The 22,355-nt window shown below is 61.5% G+C and overlaps 1 protein-coding gene across 2 annotated transcripts; it reads right to left on the bottom strand.

Annotated features, from left to right (window-relative positions):
* Window positions 1-9,965: 9,965 nt before the first annotated feature.
* Window positions 9,966-20,916, bottom strand: ENDOV (endonuclease V). Of its 2 annotated transcripts, XM_059731957.1 has the most exons (9): window positions 20,684-20,916; window positions 17,942-18,113; window positions 16,813-16,947; window positions 16,623-16,662; window positions 16,386-16,498; window positions 15,589-15,657; window positions 15,064-15,192; window positions 11,448-11,524; window positions 9,966-10,240 (listed from the first exon to the last, which is right to left on the bottom strand). In XM_059731957.1, exons 1-9 carry the CDS (start codon window positions 20,734-20,736, stop codon window positions 10,210-10,212), a joined length of 819 nt encoding a protein of 272 aa, XP_059587940.1. In that variant the 5' UTR covers window positions 20,737-20,916; the 3' UTR covers window positions 9,966-10,209. The 2 variants fall into 2 exon arrangements, with proteins under 2 accessions (XP_059587940.1, XP_006270740.1); XM_006270678.4 differs by lacking the exon at window positions 20,684-20,916 and having other exon boundaries at window positions 17,942-18,197.
* Between the last annotated feature and the right edge of the window lie 1,439 nt (window positions 20,917-22,355).

Below are 22,355 nucleotides of genomic sequence, written 5' to 3'. Positions count from 1 at the left end.
ATGAATATGCATGAGGCAGGAGCAGGGGAAGGCTGGGCTGCAAAAAGACTAACCCAGGAGCCCGGGCTCCCTGCACTGCCCCCGGGACCGGGCAGCTGCTCTGCTCTTCCCAGGGCAGCAGGCCCCGGTGGCTCAGGCCTCCCGAGCTGGCTGCTGGGCTGTCCCAGGAGCGGTAGCACCCGGCTCAGGGCACGGCCAGGCCAATGGGCCCCTCCTGGGCACGGGGCGTGCTCTGACTGCTGCTGGGTCCAGTCCAGCCCATGCATGCTCATGAATCCTTCAGCTCCCGCCCGTGGTGCTACCTGCACTCACAGGGCTTGGAGAAACAGCCCCGATGTCCCCTCAAGGAGGATTATTCTGCACTGGTCCGGTCCTGCAGGGAGCAGACCAGGAAAGCCAAGGCTGCAACTGAACTCCAGCTAGCTTTGAGCATCAAGGACAATAAAAAGTCCTTTTTCAGATATGTGGGGAGCCGGAGGAAAAGCAGGGGCAACGGTGGACCCCTGCTGAACCAGATGGGGCAACTGACAACTGACGCCCGGGAAAAAGCCAACCTATTAAATAGGTACTTTGCGTCGGTCTTTCATCAGCCCCATGGGACGCCCGTGCCCGCTACAGGGCCGGGAAGTCCGGGTGAGGGTGATCCCCTGCCCTCCATTAATGCTGACTTTGTGAAGGAACATCTTGAGAAGCTGGATACCTTCAAGTCAGCCGGCCCTGACAATCTTCACCCCAGGGTACTCAAGGAGCTGGCGAGCATCATAGCCCAGCCTCTAGCGCGGATCTTTGAAAACTCTTGGCGCTCTGGTGTCGTGCCCGAAGACTGGAAGAAGGCCAACGTGGTGCCTATCTTCAAGAAAGGGAGGAAAGTGGATCCGGCTAACTATAGGCCCATCAGCCTGACTTCTATCCCGGGGAAGGTCTTAGAAAAGTTTATTAAGGAGGCCATCCTTAATGGACTGGCCGACGCCAACATCTTAAGGGATAGCCAGCACGGGTTTGTTGCTGGTAGGTCTTGCTTGACCAATCTCATTTCCTTCTACGACCAGGTGACCTATCACCTAGACAAGGGAGATGAGATTGATGTCATATATCTTGACTTCAAAAAAGCCTTCGATCTGGTGTCCCATGATCGTCTCTTGGAGAAACTGGCCAATTGTCGCTTTGGGTCCAACACGATCCACTGGCTGGAAAATTGGCTCCGGGGTCGGACCCAGAGGGTACTAATTGATGGAAGTCACTCATCGTGGTGTCCTGTGACCAGTGGGGTCCCCCAGGGCTCTGTCCTTGGACCCATACTGTTCAACATCTTCATTAATGATGAGGACACTGGAGTCAGAAGCGGACTGGCCAAGTTCGCCGATGACACCAAACTTTGGGGCAAAGCATCCACACCAGAAGACAGGCGCATGATCCAGGCTGACCTGGACAGGCTCAGCAAGTGGGCGGACGAGAATCTGATGGTGTTCAACGCCGATAAATGCAAGGTTCTCCACCTTGGGAAGAAAAACCTGCAGCATCCTTATAGGCTCGGCAGTGCTATGTTGGCTAGCACTACGGAAGAAAGAGACTTGGGGGTCATCATTGACCACAAGATAAACATGAGCCTGCAATGCGATGCTGCGGCTAGTAAAGCGACCAAAACGCTGGCTTGCATCCATAGATGCTTCTCAAGCAAATCTCGGGACATCATTCTCCCCCTGTACTCGGCCTTAGTGAGGCCGCAGCTGGAGTACTGCGTCCAGTTTTGGGCTCCACAATTCAAAAAGGATGTGGAGAAGCTTGAGAGAGTCCAGAGAAGAGCCACGCGCATGATCAGAGCTCAGGGAAGCAGACCCTACGACGACAGGCTGAGAGCCCTGGGGCTCTTTAGCCTGGAAAAGCGCAGGCTCAGGGGTGATCTGGTGGCCACCTACAAGTTTATCAGGGGTGACCACCAGTATCTAGGGGAACGTTTGTTCACCAGAGCGCCCCAAGGGATGACGACTAGGTCGAACGGTCATAAACTACTACAAGACCGTTTCAGGCTGGACATAAGGAAGAATTTCTTTACTGTCCGAGCCCCCAAGGTCTGGAACAGCCTGCCACCGGAGGTGGATCAAGCGCCTACACTGAACACCTTCAAGAGCAAACTGGATGCTTATCTTGCTGGGATCCTATGACCCCAGCTGACGTCCTGCCCTTTGGGTGGGGGGCTGGACTCGATGATCTTCCGAGGTCCCTTCCAGCCCTAATGCCTATGAAACCTATGAAATCTTGTGCAGCTTTTAGAGACTACCCGGGGCTTCACCCAACAGCTGGCACCAAGCAGCACCGCCAGCCTCGCTGCTGCTGCCTCCTCTTCCAGATGGCACACGTGTGCTGGGGAAGGCATGCTGCTCCTCACAGAGCCAGGGAAGCAGCAGGTGCTGCTGCAAGACGGTCCAGGGGCAGGGAAGGATGCGAGCAGCCGGCCCCAAGCCCGAGGGAGAACCGCTGCCGCACAGGGCTTCGCTTCGGAGCAGCTCTGCCTTTCTTGGCTGGCAGAAGAGGGTGGCACCCAGACAAAGCGGGGGCAGAAGAGATGCACTCTGAGTGGCTGAAAACCCCCTTCTCCCTCCCAGGGTGGAGCGGAGCTGGTGCCCTATGGCAGGACTGCATGCCAGGGGTCCGGGGGACATGCAAGCTTGTGATCAGCGGGCGTCCAAGGGCATTTAACCCTAACCCCAGCCAGTCCTCCTGGGACCAGCCCAGGTGCCTGGCCGGGGCCCTGCTTGCCTGCCTGCTGCTGCTGGAAGCCCAGCCGCGCTCCCCGCCTGGAGATCTTGTAGCTCAATCCAGCCCCTTTCTCCCAGCAGTGGGAACTGGCTCTCCTTCTGCAAAGGTAGCGGCTCCTCCTGGCACGTGGAGATTTCCTGCTAGAGCCCACGGTGCATTTGCCCCCCAGCCCTGGGTTTAGCAGCCGCAGGCTCTCGTTTTGCTTCAAGACCACAAGACAACTGGGGAGCGAGCTCCAGCGCTTGGGGCAGAGGTGTTTGGAGGGACGGGCGTTCTTGCAAGCACTCCCTTGTTGGTCTGGGACCCGTTTCCTGCCTTTCTGGGCAGCATCAGCTCGGCGCTGCATACCCCGATCTAGGCTTCACCCAGGGGAGCATGGGCCAGCCTCATGTTTCCGTCTCTGCTCCCTGGTATTCGGGGGTCCTGGCTCCCTCCCGCCACCGAGATGCTCCTGAACGTGCCGCTGCCACTTCCAGGGAACAGCCAGGCCAAGGTAACCGGAGAGCAGTTTACGGCAAACAAGATCCCGGGCGGTGTTTACCTAGCAAGCTAATTGATATCCGAGCAATTTGCAGCAGCAACCTTGTTAGATGCCAACTGGATTCCCCCAAGCCTCCCATTGCTGTTCGCTAGAAAGCAGGTCTGTGTGTTAATCAGAGCGCTTTAATCACATTGCTACCCGCTGTAATTTTGAGTGAATTACAAAGCGACCAGATTTATCACAGACTTTCAGATCCTAAGTGCTCTCGCAAGGATTTGCTTGACGTGTTGCTCGCTGGCGACGCTGCTCCTTACCAAAGGGAGAGATGTTCCCCTTTCAAGCCCCGGCACGACAGCACAGCGGGCTCCGGATGCGACTGCTCGGCCCTTCAACCTGCTTGCTGGGCCCGCAACGCAGCGTTTCCTGCTCCTCCCCGTTCGATGCACCGGGGCAACGATTTGCACCCGCCAGCGACTGCCCCAGCTGCACGGCTCGCCTCGACCGACCGCCAGCGGAGCCAGCTGCGTCAGGCAGGGCGGAAAGCAGAAAGGCCTGACGCGCACCAGGGACCTTCCGGCTGCAGGCTCCTCGGGAACACTCGATAAATATAGCATTAACCCGAAAAAAATCAATGCCAGCTGCTCCTGAACAGCAGCCACGCAGGGGAGCAGCTGGGGGCTCTCAGGCAGCAGCCCGAGGGCCAAGCCGCCAGCCCAGGCGAGGCGGAGGTGCGCGGTGCTAGGGAAACGCTGCTGCAAGCTCACGAGCTGGACCCAAACCCCCGGTTGCAGACCGCCCTGCCTCACGGCAACGGCCCCGGGGTTGCTTCGAGGATGGGCCTGTGCACACGCGTGTGAACAACAGCACGTGTGCCAGGAGCTCGCACACTGCCAGGGCATGAGGGAGAGGATGCTCACAGCCCCAGCGGTCATGGCGACATGCGGGGAAGATGGTAGCGGCCCAGACCCATCTCTCCTCGGCTTGTCAAGCCCAGCCGATGCTCTCGCCGGCCGTTGTCCCGAGACAATGCCGGGCCCTGGCCCATTGTCACCGCTATCAGGCCCGGCCAGCTGCTTTGGCCTGGCTGGGAGATAAGCCGCGGTGGCTTTTGTGTGGCCAGCCTGTTTCTCCATCCGGCCATTGAAGAGAGCCAGACGGCAGCCTTATCTGGCAGGCGCAGGGGTCGGGGAAGGGGTTTATTGCCTGGGCTGAAAGCAGCAGCAGGCTCCTTCGTTCCCAGTAAATCCACCTCCGTCTCCTGCAGTTTTCGTGCCTGCAGCTCCTCGCTGCAGAGGGACCCGGGTCTGCCAGCGCTCGCCGGCCTCGAGGCAACACCTTGCCCTGCTCTGCCCACTAGTCCACGCAGCCCCCACGTGCCCCTCGCCCCCAGCAAGTCAGGCCCAGGGACGTTTGGGGCTGATCCTGTGCATCTGGGACTCCCGGGACGGCTCCATCGCCCTAATAGCACAGCTCATAATGTCCTCACTTGCTATTAATTTAGATGTCAGAGAAATTCCACTCGTTTGCTTTTAATTAATACGCCCTTTAAATAATGCCCGGGGCTGATGCAGTTCTGGGAGGGCCGGGCAGAGGGGAGAAAACGGGCTCTGGCGCGCGACCCCCCAACACACCCGGCCGCACGGGCCACGTCCAGAAACCCCTCGTGTCGAACCGAGGAGGGGGCTTTCGCGAGGCAGAGAAGCATCTGCCCTCCGCCACGTCTCAGACGCCGGCCCGTGCCTGAAGGCAGTCCTTCCTCGCTACTGCCCTGGCCCCGCACGGGCCGGCATCCCAGGCCAGGCAGCCCCATGCTCCAGGCCTGGCTGCGCTAGCTCAGCTCCCAGACAGTCGCCCTGGAAATCCTGCTGGCCCAAGGCCCAGGGCAGGGGAGAGGAGAGGAGGGCTCGCCTCCCGCCGCCCCGCACCCTCCCCAGCCCTTGCGGGAGAGCTCGGTCGGAGGAGCAGGATCGGTGCAGGGCGCCAGGGAGGGCTCCTGAAGCTAGGGGCCCAGCCAGTCTGATGCCCGGCGCCCCGCATGGAGGGGACTGGGAGAGATGACTGCCCCCGACGCACCCACTGGAGGGCACAGCCGTGCGGGGGGACGGGTGCCTTTGCTCCCCCAGCTGCACACATCCGATGCCCTGGGGTGTGAGGTTCAGTCCCCCAGATCTCAGCCCCTGCCTCAAAGGGAAAGCACTGCAGAGAGCCCCCAGAAGACTCCTGGAGTGCATCGGCAGTGACCGGTTTTCCAGCTGAGGGAGCCCGATGCCAGGGAGCCCCGGGGAGAGGTCAGCAAGGGGCTCCTGCCTCCCGCTGGGAGGCTCCTCTAGAGCTCGCCCCCTCGTGCTCCTGGTCCCGGAGGTGGAGGCAGCAGGCTCCATCTCCTTCCCTCGTGCATGCAGCCATCCTTTCTTCCCCATTTCAGCTCCTGCCTCCATCCCCTTCCCCGTCTCGGGTCTGAAAGCGCCAGAGCAAGGAGCCTGCTTTGGAAGGATGCCGACTTGCCGCTTTGGGCCCGCACCTCTGCCTGCTCCAGCCCTGGGCTGGGGCGACAGATCCTCCCGTGCCAGGAGGGCACGGTCCATGCTGAGAGCGAGCCGCCGTACAACACCCAGCCCGGCGCCGGGCTCCCCGGACACCAGGCACGTGGCTCTCGAGAGGCGCGAGGGCACAGTCCAGGGCACGAAGGAGCCCAGAGCTCAGGGCCGGAGGTGGGTGCGCTCCACGGGGGTGGGGACGGACCCCCGGGGCCCGGTGCTCCAGTGCACAAAGGGTTAATGAAACAAGGCTGCTGCAGAGTTTGCTCCAGCTCTGCCTTGGCTTGGCAGGAGCAGGTTTCACGCCTTAGGAAGCGATTTCCCCTTCCCTGCTCTCTCAGCCAATTAGACAAAGACCCGGCTAAGGCTAATCCCCTGTTGTGCTCCCTAGTCAGGATGAGGCCAAACACGGGGATTTCCTCTCCACGGAGCTGGCGTGTTTAACTTTCGCCTGGCCCGGCAGCGAGACTCCGGCCAGACCCCGGGGACGGCAAGCGCCCGGGCAAGCCCGGCTGCACCCGGAACAGGGGGTGGGGGAGTCAGGGGAGCACACGGACCCCCTCGCACCTCCCCGCCGGACAACACGGTCTCAGCTCCCCACCAGCTCCAGCCAGCTGCTCCTGGGCTGGGATCCGGCCACAGCCGCGGTCACTCGCTCGCACACGAGCGTGCTGGGGCCTGGTGCGGGATGTGCACCGAGCAAGGAACCGGCACCCGGGAGCAGCTGGAGGGGCAGACAGCCCCAAGGGCCCTTGGAGAAGTCAGCCCTGCTGCAGTGGGGCAGGACCCTCCTGTGCTCCCCATGGACGCCGGCCGCAGGCTACCTCACCCATGCTATAAGAAGCTCTCCCCCAGACACTTACCTCCTCCTGTGGCACGGCCCCATCCGCAAGAGCTCTGCTCCCCCAGCCAGGACAAGGTCAGAGGTTGAAGGTCACAGGCCCACCAGCCCAATAGCCTGATTTGTAGGAGCCTTAAGACCTAGCTCCTGTGGCAGCTCCCCCACCCAGCCCCTAAATGCCCTCTCCTGATGTGCTCCAGCACAGCTGGCCGGGATTAATTGCCATGGAGATTAGTTTGCACTGAACTGCCGGGATAAGGCCCAGCTGGGGGGAAGCCTGGACAATCCTGGGATAAGCCATTCCTTGAAAGATGCAGGAAGCTCAGGAGGGGCTCGGTGCCCTGTGCCAGGGGGTTCGGAGCATGGGGCCCATTGATGGCATGGGGCATGCAGGTGCTAAATCCATTAGGTGGGTTCGTGCCCAACTGGGCTCTTGCACTGGAGGGCGTAGAGGGGGGCACCATCCCCATGGGGACTCTGCAAGCAGAAGGTCCTGGCTGGGAGCTGCAAGGTGGGCAAGACTGCGGGAGCTGGCATTCACCAGGACACCAGGGGTGGGAGGAGAGTGAGGCAGGGCAGGTTGCACAGGCATTGACGGCGTTGCCTCTGCTCTGCTGCTGGGACGGGGCATCCTGTGTGGTCCGCAAGCATGACACCCAGTAGCAAGCATGGCCTGGAGGGTGCAGAGCCCGCGCCTCGGTGCCCCAGAGGAGATTTCAGGTCCCTGGATCCTGATGGAGCCTGTGCGGAGTGGGCGGTCTGCCTGGGGAGTGCCCCTGAGCACCCCGAGAGCTATAGCAGGACGTGGCCCTGCTGAGACCGGGGAAGCCCTGGGAGTGAGCAGCGCAGAGCAGAGCCCAGCCCTTGGCGATGGTTTCTGCTTTGCATCAGCAACTGCAAGAAACCCACCTGGCTCCCTTAACCCAGGCCAGGCAGGAGCCTGCGGGAGGGCTCCTCTGACCTCTTGGGCAGGGCCCTCAACTCCCCCAGGCGCATGCACGCGGGTGCCCCAGCAGCTGTCAGGGAGCAAGGATCCTGCTCCGGGCTCTTGAGGTCAAGCAGCAGCAGCCCATGCTCTTAGCTCTGGAGAGCCCTGCACTGCCCCTGCATGGGGCAAGAGGTGCTGTCCGTCCCCCTCTGCACCCCCATGCCCGTGAGGAGCCTGCATGTGCGAGGGGAGCAGCTGTTTGCTGCCCACTGGGCCCAGCAGCCGGAGACCGGCCTCAAGAGGGGCACCGCGAGTCGCTGGCAGGCAGAGCCTTGCAAGGATGCGTCTTACTGGGGATAAAATGCACCCACGTGGGAAAGCATCACTGGGCAGCTCCCCGGGGAGTTGCAGCGGGGGGCCGAAGGAGCCCCCTCCTCTGCCAAGGACAGCTGGATGGATGGCTGTGGCCCAAGGACATGGGGCTGTGCCACCTGAAAGCCCTGGCACGCTGACAGCTGTGCACAGCTGGCCCTGGCCGGCCATGCCAGATCGTCTGTGCTGTTGCAAGGAGCGCTCTCCGCCGGCGCTCATTATTACCCTCCTGTCCCTTAACAGCCACTTCCCCGGTGTCGATGAGTCACTGGCACTACCCCCTCTCCGCGCTCGGGGGCCGCGGGGTGCAAGGGCTTGGCCGGCATCGGCGCACAGGTGGCCGGGCCAGCTGCACGGCCTCTCGCGCCGCCCGGCTCCCTGCCAGCATGGGGCCTGCTCGCGGCTCGCTCTGGAGGGGGCGGCTGCGGAGGAGGCTGCAGCACTTGTTCAGTCCTTTCCTCGCTCTGTGAGCTGGCAGGCAGCGGTGCGGCTTGTCAGCAGGTTTTCTCTCCAAGCTGCTCCCTGGGGACCAGGACCAGGAAACCAGAGTTCGCTGCCCTCCGCACGGTGCAGCTGGCAGCCTGCCCTGGTCCCCGCGGGAGAGCGTGCGGGCACCGACGCAAAGGCCTGGCTTCTCCCCCCTGCCAGCCGGGGCTCTCTGATCTCACACTCGCCCCTGCCATCAAAGCATCTCAGTGCAACCCTGACACTCGCTGCTTCCTGCTCCCTGCCCACCCACGCGGCAGCCCTGGGGGAGCCGGGCTTGGAGGCACCAGCGGCATCCAGGGAGGCTGCAGGCTCCTGGTTCAAAGTCAAGTAGTCGGTGGCTCTCGACCTCCCAGATCTTTTCCTCCCTCGGTTGCTCGTAGCCAGGAGGTCTGCGGGCAGCTGACACCTTCCTACAAGCGCACAGCCTGTCGAGGCCTCTGGCGGTCTCTATCCTTAGCTCACACTGGCATCATCCTTGGGGGCTATGCAGCTGCACCCCACCGCTGCATGCAGTGCAGACGCATGCACCAGCTGGGTCGTTCTGCAGCTCGGGGGCACCGGAGATGGGGAAAGGACGGGATGACAGGGACAGAGTGGGGTCATCTTGCCTGCGGGAGAACCCAGGGGTCCTCGGTGCCCTGCCTGGACCCCTAAACAACTCTCCCTTCCTTCCCACTGATGCTCCTTGAAGCCAGCTCTGCCCAAGTCTCTGCTGCAGCCAAGACAGAGGCCGCGTCCAGTCCCTGCCAGCAAAACGGATGGGGAAGAACCTGCTGCCTCCGGCCACAGAGCTGTCCCTCCGGCCCGAGCTGGACGCCGCGGCTGTGTTGATTCAGGCATCAGAGCTGTTTGCTCTCTGCTCTGCTGCTAATGCAAAAGCTCACAGCCGGCCTGATGGATTAGTGCATTAGGCACCGGGGACCTGTCCTGCTGCTCCATCAGCGCCCCCAGTCTCGACACCCCCCGGGGTAAACCCAGACCCTCGCTACAAGATGCCCCTTGCAGAGGCTCGTTCCTTCGGGAAGCCCTGCTCCATGTCCCTGGCTGCTGTGACACGGCCCCCAGGCTTAGCCTCCCCGCGGTGCTCTGCCAGTGGTGGTCTCGAGCAGGGTCCCACAGGGACCGACAGGTCTGAAGGGCTTTTGCAGAAGAAATGGGTCTTGCTCAGCAGCCACGAGGGGACCACATGCCAGGCAGGACCTTGCAGACCGAGAAGGCCAAGAGCATCCCAAGCCCCCGCTGCGGAGCCAGCTTCTCCCCTCCTCCACACAGGCAGCAGCTTGCCGGCTCCAGCCCTCCCCTGCGAGCTACACGCCCACCCGAAACACAGCGTCCTCTGCCCGTCTGTCGGGACCAGCCGGAGCTGCCGACGGCGCTTCTGTTCCCCCGAGATGTGTGAAGCGGCAGGCAGCGTGCCGGCTGCGGTGCCGCATGGCGGGAGACAGGGGCCAGACGCGTGGCTTTGGCTTCTTTTCGACTCCGTTTGCTCTGTGCCCCCGAACCGAAATCTGGGGCTCTGGTCCGAAACCAGTGCCAGGTGCCACCCAGCTCTGCCAGGACTGATTTTTTTGCTGCGTTTATTTTAAAATCATACAGACTTTGCAAACAGTCTGAGAGCAGGGCTCTGGCCCAGCGCAGGAGAGGCGTGGTTGTGGTTTGCCCGTGGCCCCACACCTGGAAGCTCCCTGGCTCTCATGTCCGGCAGCGCCCGGCCTGAGCAGAGGGCTCGGGCTCGGGCTCGGGCTCGGGCTCGGGGAAGGCACGTGCTCACACAGGGGCTCTGCTGCACCTCGCTGGGGCCAGGTCAGTGCTTAGGCTCGGTGCCCTCGTCCCTCCTGGCAAGCAGAACAAGGGGAGGTCAGCAGAAGACAAGCCAGATAGCTACGATGCTGCTTGGCCCCACGGTACCAGCGGCTGGCATTGTCTCCAGAGACTGGCACCAAACTCCCCTTTGGTAGCAAGAGCTTGGTGTCTCAAACCCAGCATGGCTTGGCGCGACCCTCAGCATCTGCCCAGGGCCAGCACAGCAGGGCGGTGGGACACAAGAGCATCAGCAATGCCAGACGGGGTCAGACCCATGGTCCATCTAGCCTGGGGTCCCGTCTCCAACAGTGGCAGGGGTGGATGCTATACGGGGAGAGCACCAAACTGCATCTCTCCCCTATGCAATACACCCATGTATTGGGAGAGGAAACATCTCTGTTGAACAGCCATTAGCAGATCTATCACCCATGAATATGTCCAGTCCCAGTTTGAACTTGCCCCACCACCTCCTCTGAAACAGGTGAAGGGGAGGCACCCGGATGGGCGCAGCTAGGGCCGACCGCAGCACCGCAGAGGAGCTGAGCATGGCAGAGGTGGCGAGAGCCCGGTCGCTGCACGGTGCGGAGGGAAGCCATGACCCGAGGTGTGCTGGCAGAGCTGGGTGAGGAATATCATAGCAAATGAAGGTGGAAGGGACCTCAGGAGGTCACATCTGGTCCAACCCCTGCTCCAAGCAGGACCAGTCTAAAATATGGGGCCGTGCCTCCATCCACTGTCTGCCCCTCGCTCCACCCACTCCAAAACCAGGCCCTTTGGGTCCGGTCCTGATCCCCTCTGGGGTACGTCGGGCTCTGAGACAGACGTGCCCACCACGAACCAGGCTGGTGTTCAGGCAGTAGAGGTGCCCTGTGCTTGTGCTCTGGATTTACACGGGCACGACGGCACTGAAAGGAGCCTGGCGGTGCGGGGCTGGCCCTCTCCTTCCTGCCTAGACATGGGGCCTGCTCCCGGCAGGGTATTTTGGTCGGCTGTTGTGTCCCCTGCGTGGGCTGCAGCACTGTGCAATGCTGGAAGGCAGCACCATCCCCATGACCTTTTCGCCCCCAGGACACCACGGTCCTCAGAAGGAAAGAGGCACAACATGGCAGGGACGTGCCCGGCAGGACTCCTGCATCCTGCTGTTGCTCCATCGCAACTGGTCCCCCCAGCTGTCTTGTATTGCAATTAGCCAAGGACATCGCTCCCGAGGCTGGGGGCTCGGGCTGCCCGTGCACATACCTCTCAGGGCCAGGATGCGCGGTGCCAGCTGGAGAAGGGGGGTGCTTCCGGAGGTACTCCCTGGAGCGGATATCAGCCTGGAAAGGGAGAGGAGATGGGTTAGAAACAGCTGAGGACTAAACTGACCAGTCCTGCCCAGGGCTTGCAGCCAGGAGAAGGGGCTCTGAATGGCCCTGGGCCTGGGGACGGTGACGTGCTCACAGCACTGCCAGGACGGACTCTCAGGGGTTGCTGATGGGAGAAGAGCAGGAAGGAGGAACAGAAACAGAACATTTCCCTGCCCCCTTGCAGGCAGGAATGACCCCAGCCCCACAGGAGCCCCCATCAGCCAGCCAGCCTGGAGCACTGCTGCAGCTGGGCTAGTGCAGGAGACAGGCCAGAAGCAACGGGGTTTTGCTGCTCTCTCTTATGGGACCAGCTGCAGAGGTGGGAGAGGCACCAAGTGATGCCTCCCCTCTACTGCAAAGGGGCCCCCTGGACGTGAGAGCACCCTGCGGGACACCCGACCTCCCCAGTGTGCATCAACGTAGCACTGGAGCAGGCACTTTCACTAGCAGAAAGGTGACAGCCCCGAGCTCCCAGCCAAGGACCAGCTATGCAGGACAATCCCTCCCCTCCCACAGAGTTTCACTGGGAAAAGTTGCTTTTCATATCTCCTGCTTTAAAGACAGTGCAGAAGCTGCTCAGGGCTGCTGCGTCCCACCCAGAGATGGCTGCATGACACACTGCCCTCCCCACTGAAGACAGTGTGCCGAGTGTGCAAGGAACTGGGTTCGAAACACTCAGGGGTGGGGGGCTGTAACTGTCCTGTTCATGAGGATGCCCTCCCTGCCCCCCCAGTCCTCTTCCACCCTGCCAGGACTCGGCCAGTCCTTTCTGGAGTGGCAGGTGAGCAGCTGCTCACGAATCTCACATCCCTGGGCCTGAAAAACCATTGCAGATGGGGCACCTTGTTTGGGAGACGTTCCCCTCTCCCCTTATCCCAATAACTGGACAGTTTCAAAACTCAGCTGACAGATGACTTTGATCACCCTGCAGGCTCAGACATCATGGGATGAATTTATAACAAGGGAAAGAGCCTGCTGGAGAGAGGTCCTGCTGGGAGACTTGGGCAGCCAGAGCCAAGAGCACTTAGGCGCTTTTGGGGGCGGGGAGTGAACCCGAAGGCCGGGCTCCCAACAATGCTGGTTTAGTCAGCAAGTCACCTGCTAGCCCTCGCTCCCAGTGTTGCGTGCAGATGGCTGAGCCCAGCTTATTAACTGAGAGGCCAATCAACAAGCTGGAGCCGTGCGCTGCAATAATCCCTGCAGATCGCTTCTATTTTCAGAGGGGACGAGTGCTGGCATTAAGGGCCCAGCCGTCCTGCCGCGGCTGTTTTGGGAATGGCGGGCAGTGCCAGAGCAGGGCACAGGAGACCCATTGCCCAGGGGATGCTGGAGCTCGGGGCAATTCCCCCCGCAAGGCAGAGCCAATCATTCATATCCTGGCTCCTCTGTCTCTCCCCCATCTTGGTGGGCTACTAGCAGCCCCATGGGTTGCTCCTCTTCCAGCTGAGATGCTGCAAAATAAGAGGAGCTCTGAGTGAGCAAGACACTGGTGTGCAGCCCAACAGCAGAGGAATCAGAGCTGGTCCCAGGCCCCCGCCCAGTGCTGGGATGGTGCTTTGGCCAAGGCAGCGTATGGATGGCCATCACACCCATGCTGGCCTAAGGAAGCTCCTGCAACGGGGAGTTGGGGGCTGACCCAGACATAGAAACAGAGAGGGGGAGGTTTAGAGCACATCTACGCCACCCAGCCAGGAGCAGCCCTCAAACCACAGCTTCCCTTGCCCAGCGTGTGCTGAATCCTGGGAAGGGGCAGCGTGTGCCCCAGAGCCATGCTCCTACCAGCTAGACCCGCTTTGGCAGCCAGGTGCCATTGCTTGGGCTGTGCCCATGCTGTCTTCTCCCCAGACCAGACCCCTGCCAAGGGACTTGCTGAATCCCCAGGTGACCAGGGGCGCGCGCTTCCACACTGCAGGGAGAGCTCTCCCACCTCGGCCTGGCATTTACTCAAGGAACAAGGCCAGGTAGGATACAAATATTTGTTGTAGCAGATAATGAACTTCCCTGCGCTCGCTCTGAGAGATCGTTGCCCTTGCCTGCATCATCCACGGCCCCATGAGCCTGGCCACTTCTGTCTCTGAATGCAAATGAGCCCCCCTTGCACATAATCCAGGTGCTTTCTGGGGTCCACGGTGCGTGACCTGGGCCCACGCACCCCTGTGCCAGGGGCAGGGCTCAGTCCCCACAGCTGGTGCACGGCCCCTGCTGACACTGCAGCACGGTATTGACTTCCTGAGAGCTGCCGCCACAGCCCCATGCCGCAGGGAATCAAAGAGCTGAGCTCGGCTGCAAGCTGCCCACGTTTGGGGCGATTCCTGGAACCGGTGGAGCCAGCGTGCCAGCGTCCGGCCCCGGGCGTGCAAATAGGTTCATGCCTCGCTCCTGTTCCCAGTTCCCCTCAGCGAGTGGGGACGTTACCCGAGGGAGGTGCTGGGGTAGCGAGAAGGGGAGGCTCCTTGCTGTTGTCCAGGGGCAGGGCGACAACACCCGCCTTCCCTCCCTGCCTGGTGCTCAACCCTACTCACCTTGGCTCGTCAATCCATCACACCAACACATCCTATAGCAGTGGGACGGGAAGGATCCTCCGGAGGTCTCATCTAGTCCAATCCCCTGCCTGAGCAGGATCGGCCCTGCCCAAACCATCCCACGCACATCCTTGTCTGACCTATCCTTAGACCTGCACAACGCACCGTGCTGCACAGCTGCAAGGCACATTGCCCAAAGACATCGGGAGCCCCCAAACCGGCCACAAGAAGGGTATGTTTCCATTGCTGTCATGGACATCCTTAATTAGCTGCAAACACCTCAGAGCGACCAGCCGCAACGGGTGCGGGAATGGGAACAAGGTGACAAAAGGCAGCGAGAGCAGCAGGGCGCAAGGGACTCGGGGCCCCTCGGGCTGCCCGGAGAAGGGAAGGGAGCGCAGGAGCTCAAGTGACCAGCTCTCCATCGGAGACTTGGGGCTTCATTGCTCTTTTGGTCTGCAGCCAAAGATCACTTTGAAATTCAGCCTCCAGAAATGCTGCAAGGCTGATAATGAGCCCCTGCCTGCTGAGCCTGGGGGTCTGGTCTTCTCCCTGCGCTCAGGACAGGGGTGGGCAGACGCCTGACACCACAACCTCCATGTCCCAGGCTGACGTTACAAGAACAGGGCATCGTGCTCCCTTGCGGGTCGGGCCTGGTCATGCCATGACCCCGAGGGAAAGGAAGCTCTTGTCAGGGAAGAAATCACGCTTCCCCAGACTTCTTTCTGAGCCTTGCTGCGTTTTCGTTAGCATCGAGCTAGGGGCCGTGCCAGTGCTACGATCCAGAGCTGCCACCTCCTGGCCACGCCGAGTGCCAGGAGCCAGCAGCTCCCTGCAGCATACAGCGACACATCCCGAGCTGGGCTGCGGCCCCAAACCGGGCCATGCTCGGGGTGGCGAGTTGAAGGACCCCAGGCATTCACAGCTGCCTAGCGCCCCTTTATGCTCTTGTTCGCCGTTCGGGACTCAGCCCCCTCAGCCACGCACCTGGCGGATGGGCTCCGGGATCCGGTGCCTGCAGCAGGACTGGACGAGGCGCACGGCCGACTCCAGGCTCATCCTGTGGCCCACGGACACGTAGATGGGCTTTGTGCTCTTGTCGCAGCTGCGCAGGGCCTGGGCACCAGAGACCAGCATTATGGGCCCCGCTACACACGTGCGGAGCCAGCCTCTCCTGCCCCTCTCTGCCAGGGACACCCCCGGGCAAGGTCCGTCTCCCAAGACCCTGGTGACCCTCGCCCTATGCCGAAATGAGGACCCTTATACAGGGCAGCCCCCCATCCACACAGAGCCCGGTCGCCCCTGGGCACCTTGCTCCTTTGCTACAAGGGTGCAGGACAGGCAGAGACACCAGGACAAGGCACCTCACATACAACTGTCATGTATGATGGCACGCCACATGTGGGGACCCCTCAGGGCTTCCTTAAGGAGCGGGTTCAGCACCAGCTCAGGCTTGGCCCTGCTGGGCTGATGCAGAGACAGTTGCACCGTAGCAAGTCAAAGTGCCCTCACCATGCCCAGGACCCTGCCCGAGGCGCCCATCAGCGGGAACGTGTCTCCTCCCATCTGCAGGTCTCGGATCTGGAACAAACAAGCACGTAGGAGCCGCCGGGCAGGCAGGTGGCAGCCCTGGAAGAGCCTGTCTGGGGCGTGCAGGACGATGCAGCCAGCTTTGCTGGGGTCTCTACTTAGCATTGAAGTAGCCCCCCTGCCCCAGGACACCCCAGGAGACAGCACCAGCCGGGTGGAGCATGTGCAGGGAGGGGCAGGCACTGCAAGGGGTAGCCAGGACCCCAGCACCCAGGAAGAAGAGCAGTGACCACTGGTAAGGCTGCAGGGTTAGGGGTGGGTCACAGGCATCAGTTTGCTCTGGGTGAGGGCATGGCCGGAGCCCTACCCAAGCAACCGGCCGCCCGGAGCCATTCCTCTTCTGGCCAAGATGCAGCAGGACCAGTGTAGCCCATCTCTCCCTGCTGCTGGTGGAGCTTGCGCTGGGCACCGGGCACCGGGCACTGGGCACCGGGCAGAGAAGCTGGCAGCCAGCACACGGCGACTCCAGCCCCTTTCTTCTCTTGACCTCAGGGAAGAAGTCGCACTTCCCTGGACCCATTGCTGAGCCTACTGTGCCTCCTGCACTCCCAGGGGGGAAATGGGAACAAGCTCTCTCCAGCTGGCACGTGGCTACCACGGCTCCTTCTGCGGGGCGAGGCCAGGATGGGGCAGGCGGCAGGGAGCTCCCCGCATCCAGGGCTTTTGCTCCAGCCCCCATGTATGGGAGAGGAAAAGAGGGATTGCAGCTCAGGCCGTACCTGCTCCTTGTGCAGCTCATCCTTGGCCAGGCCGTCCACGTGGAGCAGGTTTTTGGCCACGCCGACGCAGGGCAGGCCTGTCAGGACGCCCAGGTGACAGGCCACGCCAAAGCCTGCCAAGGAGAGGGTCAAAGCAAACAGGACAGGGTCAGCACAGAGGACTTCTGCCCTGCTCTGGCGATGCACATGGGGAATGCCCCGGCCGTACCAGCGTAGGGGCAGGAACGCAGCGGTTACCTCTGTAATGGAGCACGCCGTTCCCATCCACGAGCAGCACCTGGAAGAGACGCGAGGTGACGGGTCAGCTACCGAGCGCTGGGGAAGCCCCACGCGAGCGAGCAGGTCCTCGTCCTGTCCCACGCGACCATGCCAGGGCCCCCCCGGCTCGCGCAGGGGATACCTCCCCGCCGAGAGGTACCCACCGCACCTGAGGGCTGAGACTGGGCTCCTGCTCCAGCAGTCTCTGAACGGCTTCCACCAGGACGGGGCCCTCGCGGACAGCTAAGAAGCCCGGCACGTACGGGGCACGCACGTCTACCACCCGGCAGTCCTCGTACAGCACCTGGCACAAGGCAGGACAGCGCAGAGGGAACGGGCTTAACCCTGCCGAGGCAACCCAGGGCGGAGGACCGCTGCAATCAGCTTGCTTCACCCCGAGACCCAGCGCCCGGCTGTTTAACTCCTGATCTGCCCGGAAACACCTTTCTTTCTCCCACTCCTGCAGCCCGCTGCTCAGACAACGGGCGTGTTAGCAAAGTGGGAAAAGCCACCAGATCCCTGCTAGCCACAGAGCAGGGGTCAGGAGTGACTTTGCTCCCAGGGCTGCTGAGAGCCACCGCAGGATGCGGCTCGCTGACCCCGCGGCTGCCACGAGACGACCCCAGCATTTATCCCCACGTTTGCATCAGGTTTCTAGGGAACACATTTTTTGCACCAGCTCGAAATCTGGAAAGCAGATGACATCAATCTTTCCCGATTCAACGTTTAATGACTGCACAATGTGGGATTCGTGACGGATTTGGAAGTGCTGCTATAAATCACATCTCTTATTAATTCCTGATTAATTGATAACCAGATGGAGCTGGCAAGGCAGGCACCAGCTGTCCACGAGTGTTATATATGTTCAGCGTCCTCTCTTGGCAAGCGCTAGGAAGCAATGACCTTACTCTGGCCTGTTCCTGGGTAAAGGCAAATTGATGATTTCCAATATTCGTGTAATCCTGTTAGGATCCCCAAAGCCTGCGTGTGGGCTGTTTGGGCTCATTAAATGCTCTGACATACCTTTGAGCAACGGCCACATGCCAAAACCATCTCCTTAAGCCTCTAAAGTTTCCCTGTAGCGGCTCCCACCAAAGTGCAAGCAAGTTACGTGTTTCCTAATGGACTTGGCTACGCATCACCCGGGATCTTCACGCCTCCCGCTCTTCCCCTCCCGCCCCAGCCACAGAAAGCCTCTTCTTGAGCCGCTGTGGTGGAAACCCTACCCATGCCGTGCATTACTCCATGTACCCATACACTCCGTATACCCCGAGCAGGATGTCTTCCCGCGCCGTTACCTGGAGGTCCGGGTAGCTGAGCACCACCAGGGAAGCGCAGGCCTGAGGCTGGTTTCCCTCCACGTACGACAGGTCCACCCCTCCCACTCGCTCCAGTCCCTCGAACGTGGCATTTTTCTGCCACTCCTCCGTGTCCTCCTCCTTCACGCTGGTCTTCAGCTGGGCCTGCTCTCTAGGGAAAGACCATAAACCGTGGGCAGAGACAGTGCTTTTGCTTCCCCAAACTTTCGACAGCATTTGGGGTCTGCACCTTGTGAAGGGCCGGCATCGTCCCGTTCTTCCGCCAGCTCCTGCTCCGACGGACTCTCCCGGCTTTATCAACTCCACGGCAGGCTGGCGACTGCCCCGGCTTCGGGGCAGACCGATGCTGCACTGGGGGCAGGAAGGGATTTGACCCCCTGCTTAGATGGGTGCAGACTTGGGGGGGTCGCTTTGCTCTGCAGCAGGGCATGGCCTCTGCCTGGGGTCTCTTGAGCATCTATTCACCCTTTCGCAGCAGCAGGACACTGGCTGCCAGAGACCCCGTGCCAGGGGTGATGCCTGCTGCGGTGTCAGGGTGACGGTGTCTTTTCCGGACATGGGGTTTGTCTGGGATGGTTTGCACAGGGCTGATCCTGCAGCCTCCCCGGCTCGAGGATGCTTTGCTTCTATGCCTGGTCTCCCGGGCAGGCAAAACGGGGAGGAAGGTGCGGTGCCGGAGCACGGGAACGCCCCGTTAACATTGGGATGGAGCGCCAGCAAGGGCTGCCTGCGCCCGGGCTCCCTGCCCACCCCCGTGCCAGCAACCGTGCACCGCTAGTGACCTGCAACAGGGGTGCCGCGGAAAGTTTTTATTCGTGTAAGTGTGCACTGGGTTGGAAAAGGTTGGGGAAAACCCTGCTCTCGAGGTCCCTTCCAGCCCCGCTCCCCCAGGACCAAGCCTCCTGGCTCTGCCCAGCGGTTCCCCCCCCCCGCTCCGGGGTCGGGCTGGGAAGCGGAGGGGCAACGGACGGGGAGGGCTGCGGGCAAAGCACCCCGCGCCAGCGCTGCCCAGGGCTCACCCGGTACTGGCGGGCGCTGGCAGGCATTAAGGAGCACTGGCAGGTGTTGGGGAGTACTGGAGGATACTGGGGAGCACTGGAAGGCACTGGGGAGCACTACAGGGTACTGGGAGGCACTGGCAAGCATTAGGGAACACTGGAGGACACTGGGAGGGCACTGGAGGATACTGGGAAACACTGGAGCACTGGCTGGCATTAGGGAGCGCTGTGGCACTGGCAGACATCGGGGAGTACTGGGGGATACTAGGAAGCACTGGCAGGCACTGGAGAGCACTGGAGGATACTGGGAGGCACTGGAGTACTGGAGGATACTGGGACTGGGGGATACTAGGAGGCACTGGGAGGCATTGGGGAGCACTGGAGGATACTGGGAGGCACTGGGGGATACTGGGAGGTACTGGGAGGCATTGGGGAGCACTGGAGGATACTGGGAGGCACTGGAGTACTGGAGGATACTGGGACTGGGGGATACTAGGAGGCACTGGGAGGCACTGGGGAGCACTGGAGGATACTGGGAGGCACTGGGGGATACTGGGAGGTACTGGGAGGCATTGGGGAGCACTGGAGGATACTGGGAGGCACTGGAGTACTGGAGGATACTGGGACTGGGGGATACTAGGAGGCACTGGGAGGCATTGGGGAGCACTGGTGGATACTGGGAGACAGAGGATACTGGGACTGGGGGATACTGGGAGGCACTGGGAGACATTGGGGAGCACTGCAGAATACTGGGAGGCACTGGAGTACTGGAGGATACTGGGACTGGGGGAAACTAGGAGGCACTGGGAGGCATTGGGGAGCACTGGAGGATACTGGGAGGCACTGGGGAGCACTGGAGGATATTGGGAGCATTGGGGAGCACTGGAGGATACTGGGAGGCACTGGGGGATACTGGGAGGTACTGGGAGGCATTGGGGAGCACTGGAGGATACTGGGAGGCACTGGAGTACTGGAGGATACTGGGACTGGGGGATACTAGGAGGCACTGGGAGGCACTGGGGAGCACTGGAGGATACTGGGAGGCACTGGGGGATACTGGGAGGTACTGGGAGGCATTGGGGAGCACTGGAGGATACTGGGAGGCACTGGAGTACTGGAGGATACTGGGACTGGGGGAAACTAGGAGGCACTGGGAGGCATTGGGGAGCACTGGAGGATACTGGGAGACAGAGGATACTGGGACTGGGGGATACTGGGAGGCACTGGGAGACATTGGGGAGCACTGCAGAATACTGGGAGGCACTGGAGTACTGGAGGATACTGGGACTGGGGGAAACTAGGAGGCACTGGGAGGCATTGGGGAGCACTGGAGGATACTGGGAGGCACTGGGGAGCACTGGAGGATATTGGGAGCATTGGGGAGCACTGGAGGATACTGGGAGGCACTGGGGAGCACTGGAGGATATTGGGAGCATTGGGGAGCACTGGAGGATACTGGGAGGCACTGGGGAGCACTGGAGGATATTGGGAGCATTGGGGAGCACTGGAGGATACTGGGAGGCACTGGAGGATACTGGGAGGCACTGGGGAGCGCTGGAGGATACTGGGAGGCACTGGTGCCCAGCCCTAGGGCCCTGGCCCAGCCCGTCCCAGGGACACACCTGGCCCACCTGCCCTCGCCCCCCTCCCCACACGCATGCGCACGGGCAGCTCAGCCGCACTATATCTCCCAGCACGCCCCGCGGCCGGAAGCGCCCCTCACAGTTCCCAGCGGCGCAGCGTCTCGTCCAGCGGCGACCCGTCGCCGTCCGCCATGGCTCGTCTTCCGGGCAGGCCGCTTCCGGTCGCCCCCGCGCGGTCCGGCCGGGAAGGCTGGCGGAGCTGTTGGTTCCGCGGGCGGGAGGGGGAGCCCCGGGCACACGGCTGCAGTGCGGCACGCCGGCGGCCAGGGCCCAGCAAGGGCAGGTGCGGAGCGGCCCGGACACTCCTTGCCCCCCCGCCCGCCAGAAAGGAGCAAGAAGCGGAGGGGGGCGGGGTGCCCCCCCCCCCCCAGGCCGCCCCGGCCCCCCAGGGAGAGCGACAAGGCTGGCAGGCACCGCGGGGAGCAAGGGCAGGCGTTCATCCAAACAAATAGTTAACGGTGAACCCACGAAAGGCACCCGGGAGATAAAAGAGTTACTGTATTTAATGAATGCCCCATGGTTGAGGACACCCCTCCATCACTGATGTCGCATCCAGTCGCTGCGGCAGTCCGGTGGGTTTTGAAAGCGTAATAGCGACGTGCGTTTACCTTCCTGACAGCCCTCGACACCCCGCCGCGGTCCGCCAGCACGGGGCCACGTTCGCCGGGCGCGGCGCAGGCACGCTGGCTTTCCCGAAATCTCCCCAAGTAGATTCGGACAGCGCTGGCGATCCTCGTCCCACCGCTCGCAGCTCGGCGGGGGCCTCGTCTCACCCCACGCGGGTTTCATAGATGTTAGGGTCGGAAGGGACCTCAATAGATCATCGAGTCCGACCCCCTGCCTAGGCAGGAAAGAGTGCTGGGTTCAGATGACCCCAGCTAGATGCTCATCTAACCTCCTCTTGAAGACCCCCAGGGTAGGGGAGAGCACCACCTCCCTTGGGAGCCTGTTCCAGACCTTGGCCACTCGAACTGTGAAGAAGTTCTTCCTAATGTCCAGTCTAAATCTGCTCTCTGCTAGCTTGTGGCCATTATTTCTTGTAACCCCCGGGGGCGCCTTGGTGAATAAATCCTCACCAATTCCCTTCTGTGCCCCCGTGATGAACTTATAGGCAGCCACAAGGTCGCCTCTCAATCTTCTCTTGCGGAGGCTGAAAAAGTCCAGGTGCCCCAGTCTCTTCTCGTAGGGTTTGGTCTGCAGGCCCTTAACCATACGAGTGGCCCTTCTCTGGACCCTCTCCAGGTTATCCACATGCCTCTTGAAGTGTGGCGCCCAGAATTGCACGCAGTACTCCAACTGCGGTCTGACCAGCGCCCGATAGAGGGGAAGTATCACCTCCTTGGACCTATTCGTCATGCATCTGCTGATGCACGATAAAGTGCCATTGGCTTTTCTGATGGCTTCGTCACACTGCCGGCTCATGTTCATCTTGGAGTCCACTAGGACTCCAAGATCCCTTTCCACCTCTGTGCCACCCAGCAGGTCATTCCCTAGGCTGTAGGTGTGCTGGACATTTTTCCTCCCTAGGTGCAGCACCCTGCACTTCTCCTTGTTGAACTGCATCCTGTTGTTTTCTGCCCACTTGTCCAGCCTATCCAGGTCTGCCTGCAGCTGTTCCCTGCCCTCCGGTGTGTCCACTTCTCCCCATAGCTTTGTGTCATCTGCAAACTTGGACAGAGTACATTTGACTCCCTTGTCCAAGTCGCTGATGAAGACATTAAAGAGTATCAGTCCCAGGACCGAGCCCTGCGG

The sequence above is a fragment of the Alligator mississippiensis genome, chromosome 8 (genome assembly GCF_030867095.1).
Source record: "Alligator mississippiensis isolate rAllMis1 chromosome 8, rAllMis1, whole genome shotgun sequence".
Taxonomy (NCBI): Eukaryota; Metazoa; Chordata; order Crocodylia; family Alligatoridae; genus Alligator; species Alligator mississippiensis.
The sequence above is the reverse complement of the archived record's forward strand: the minus strand, read 5'-3'. Positions and strand labels throughout refer to the sequence as shown.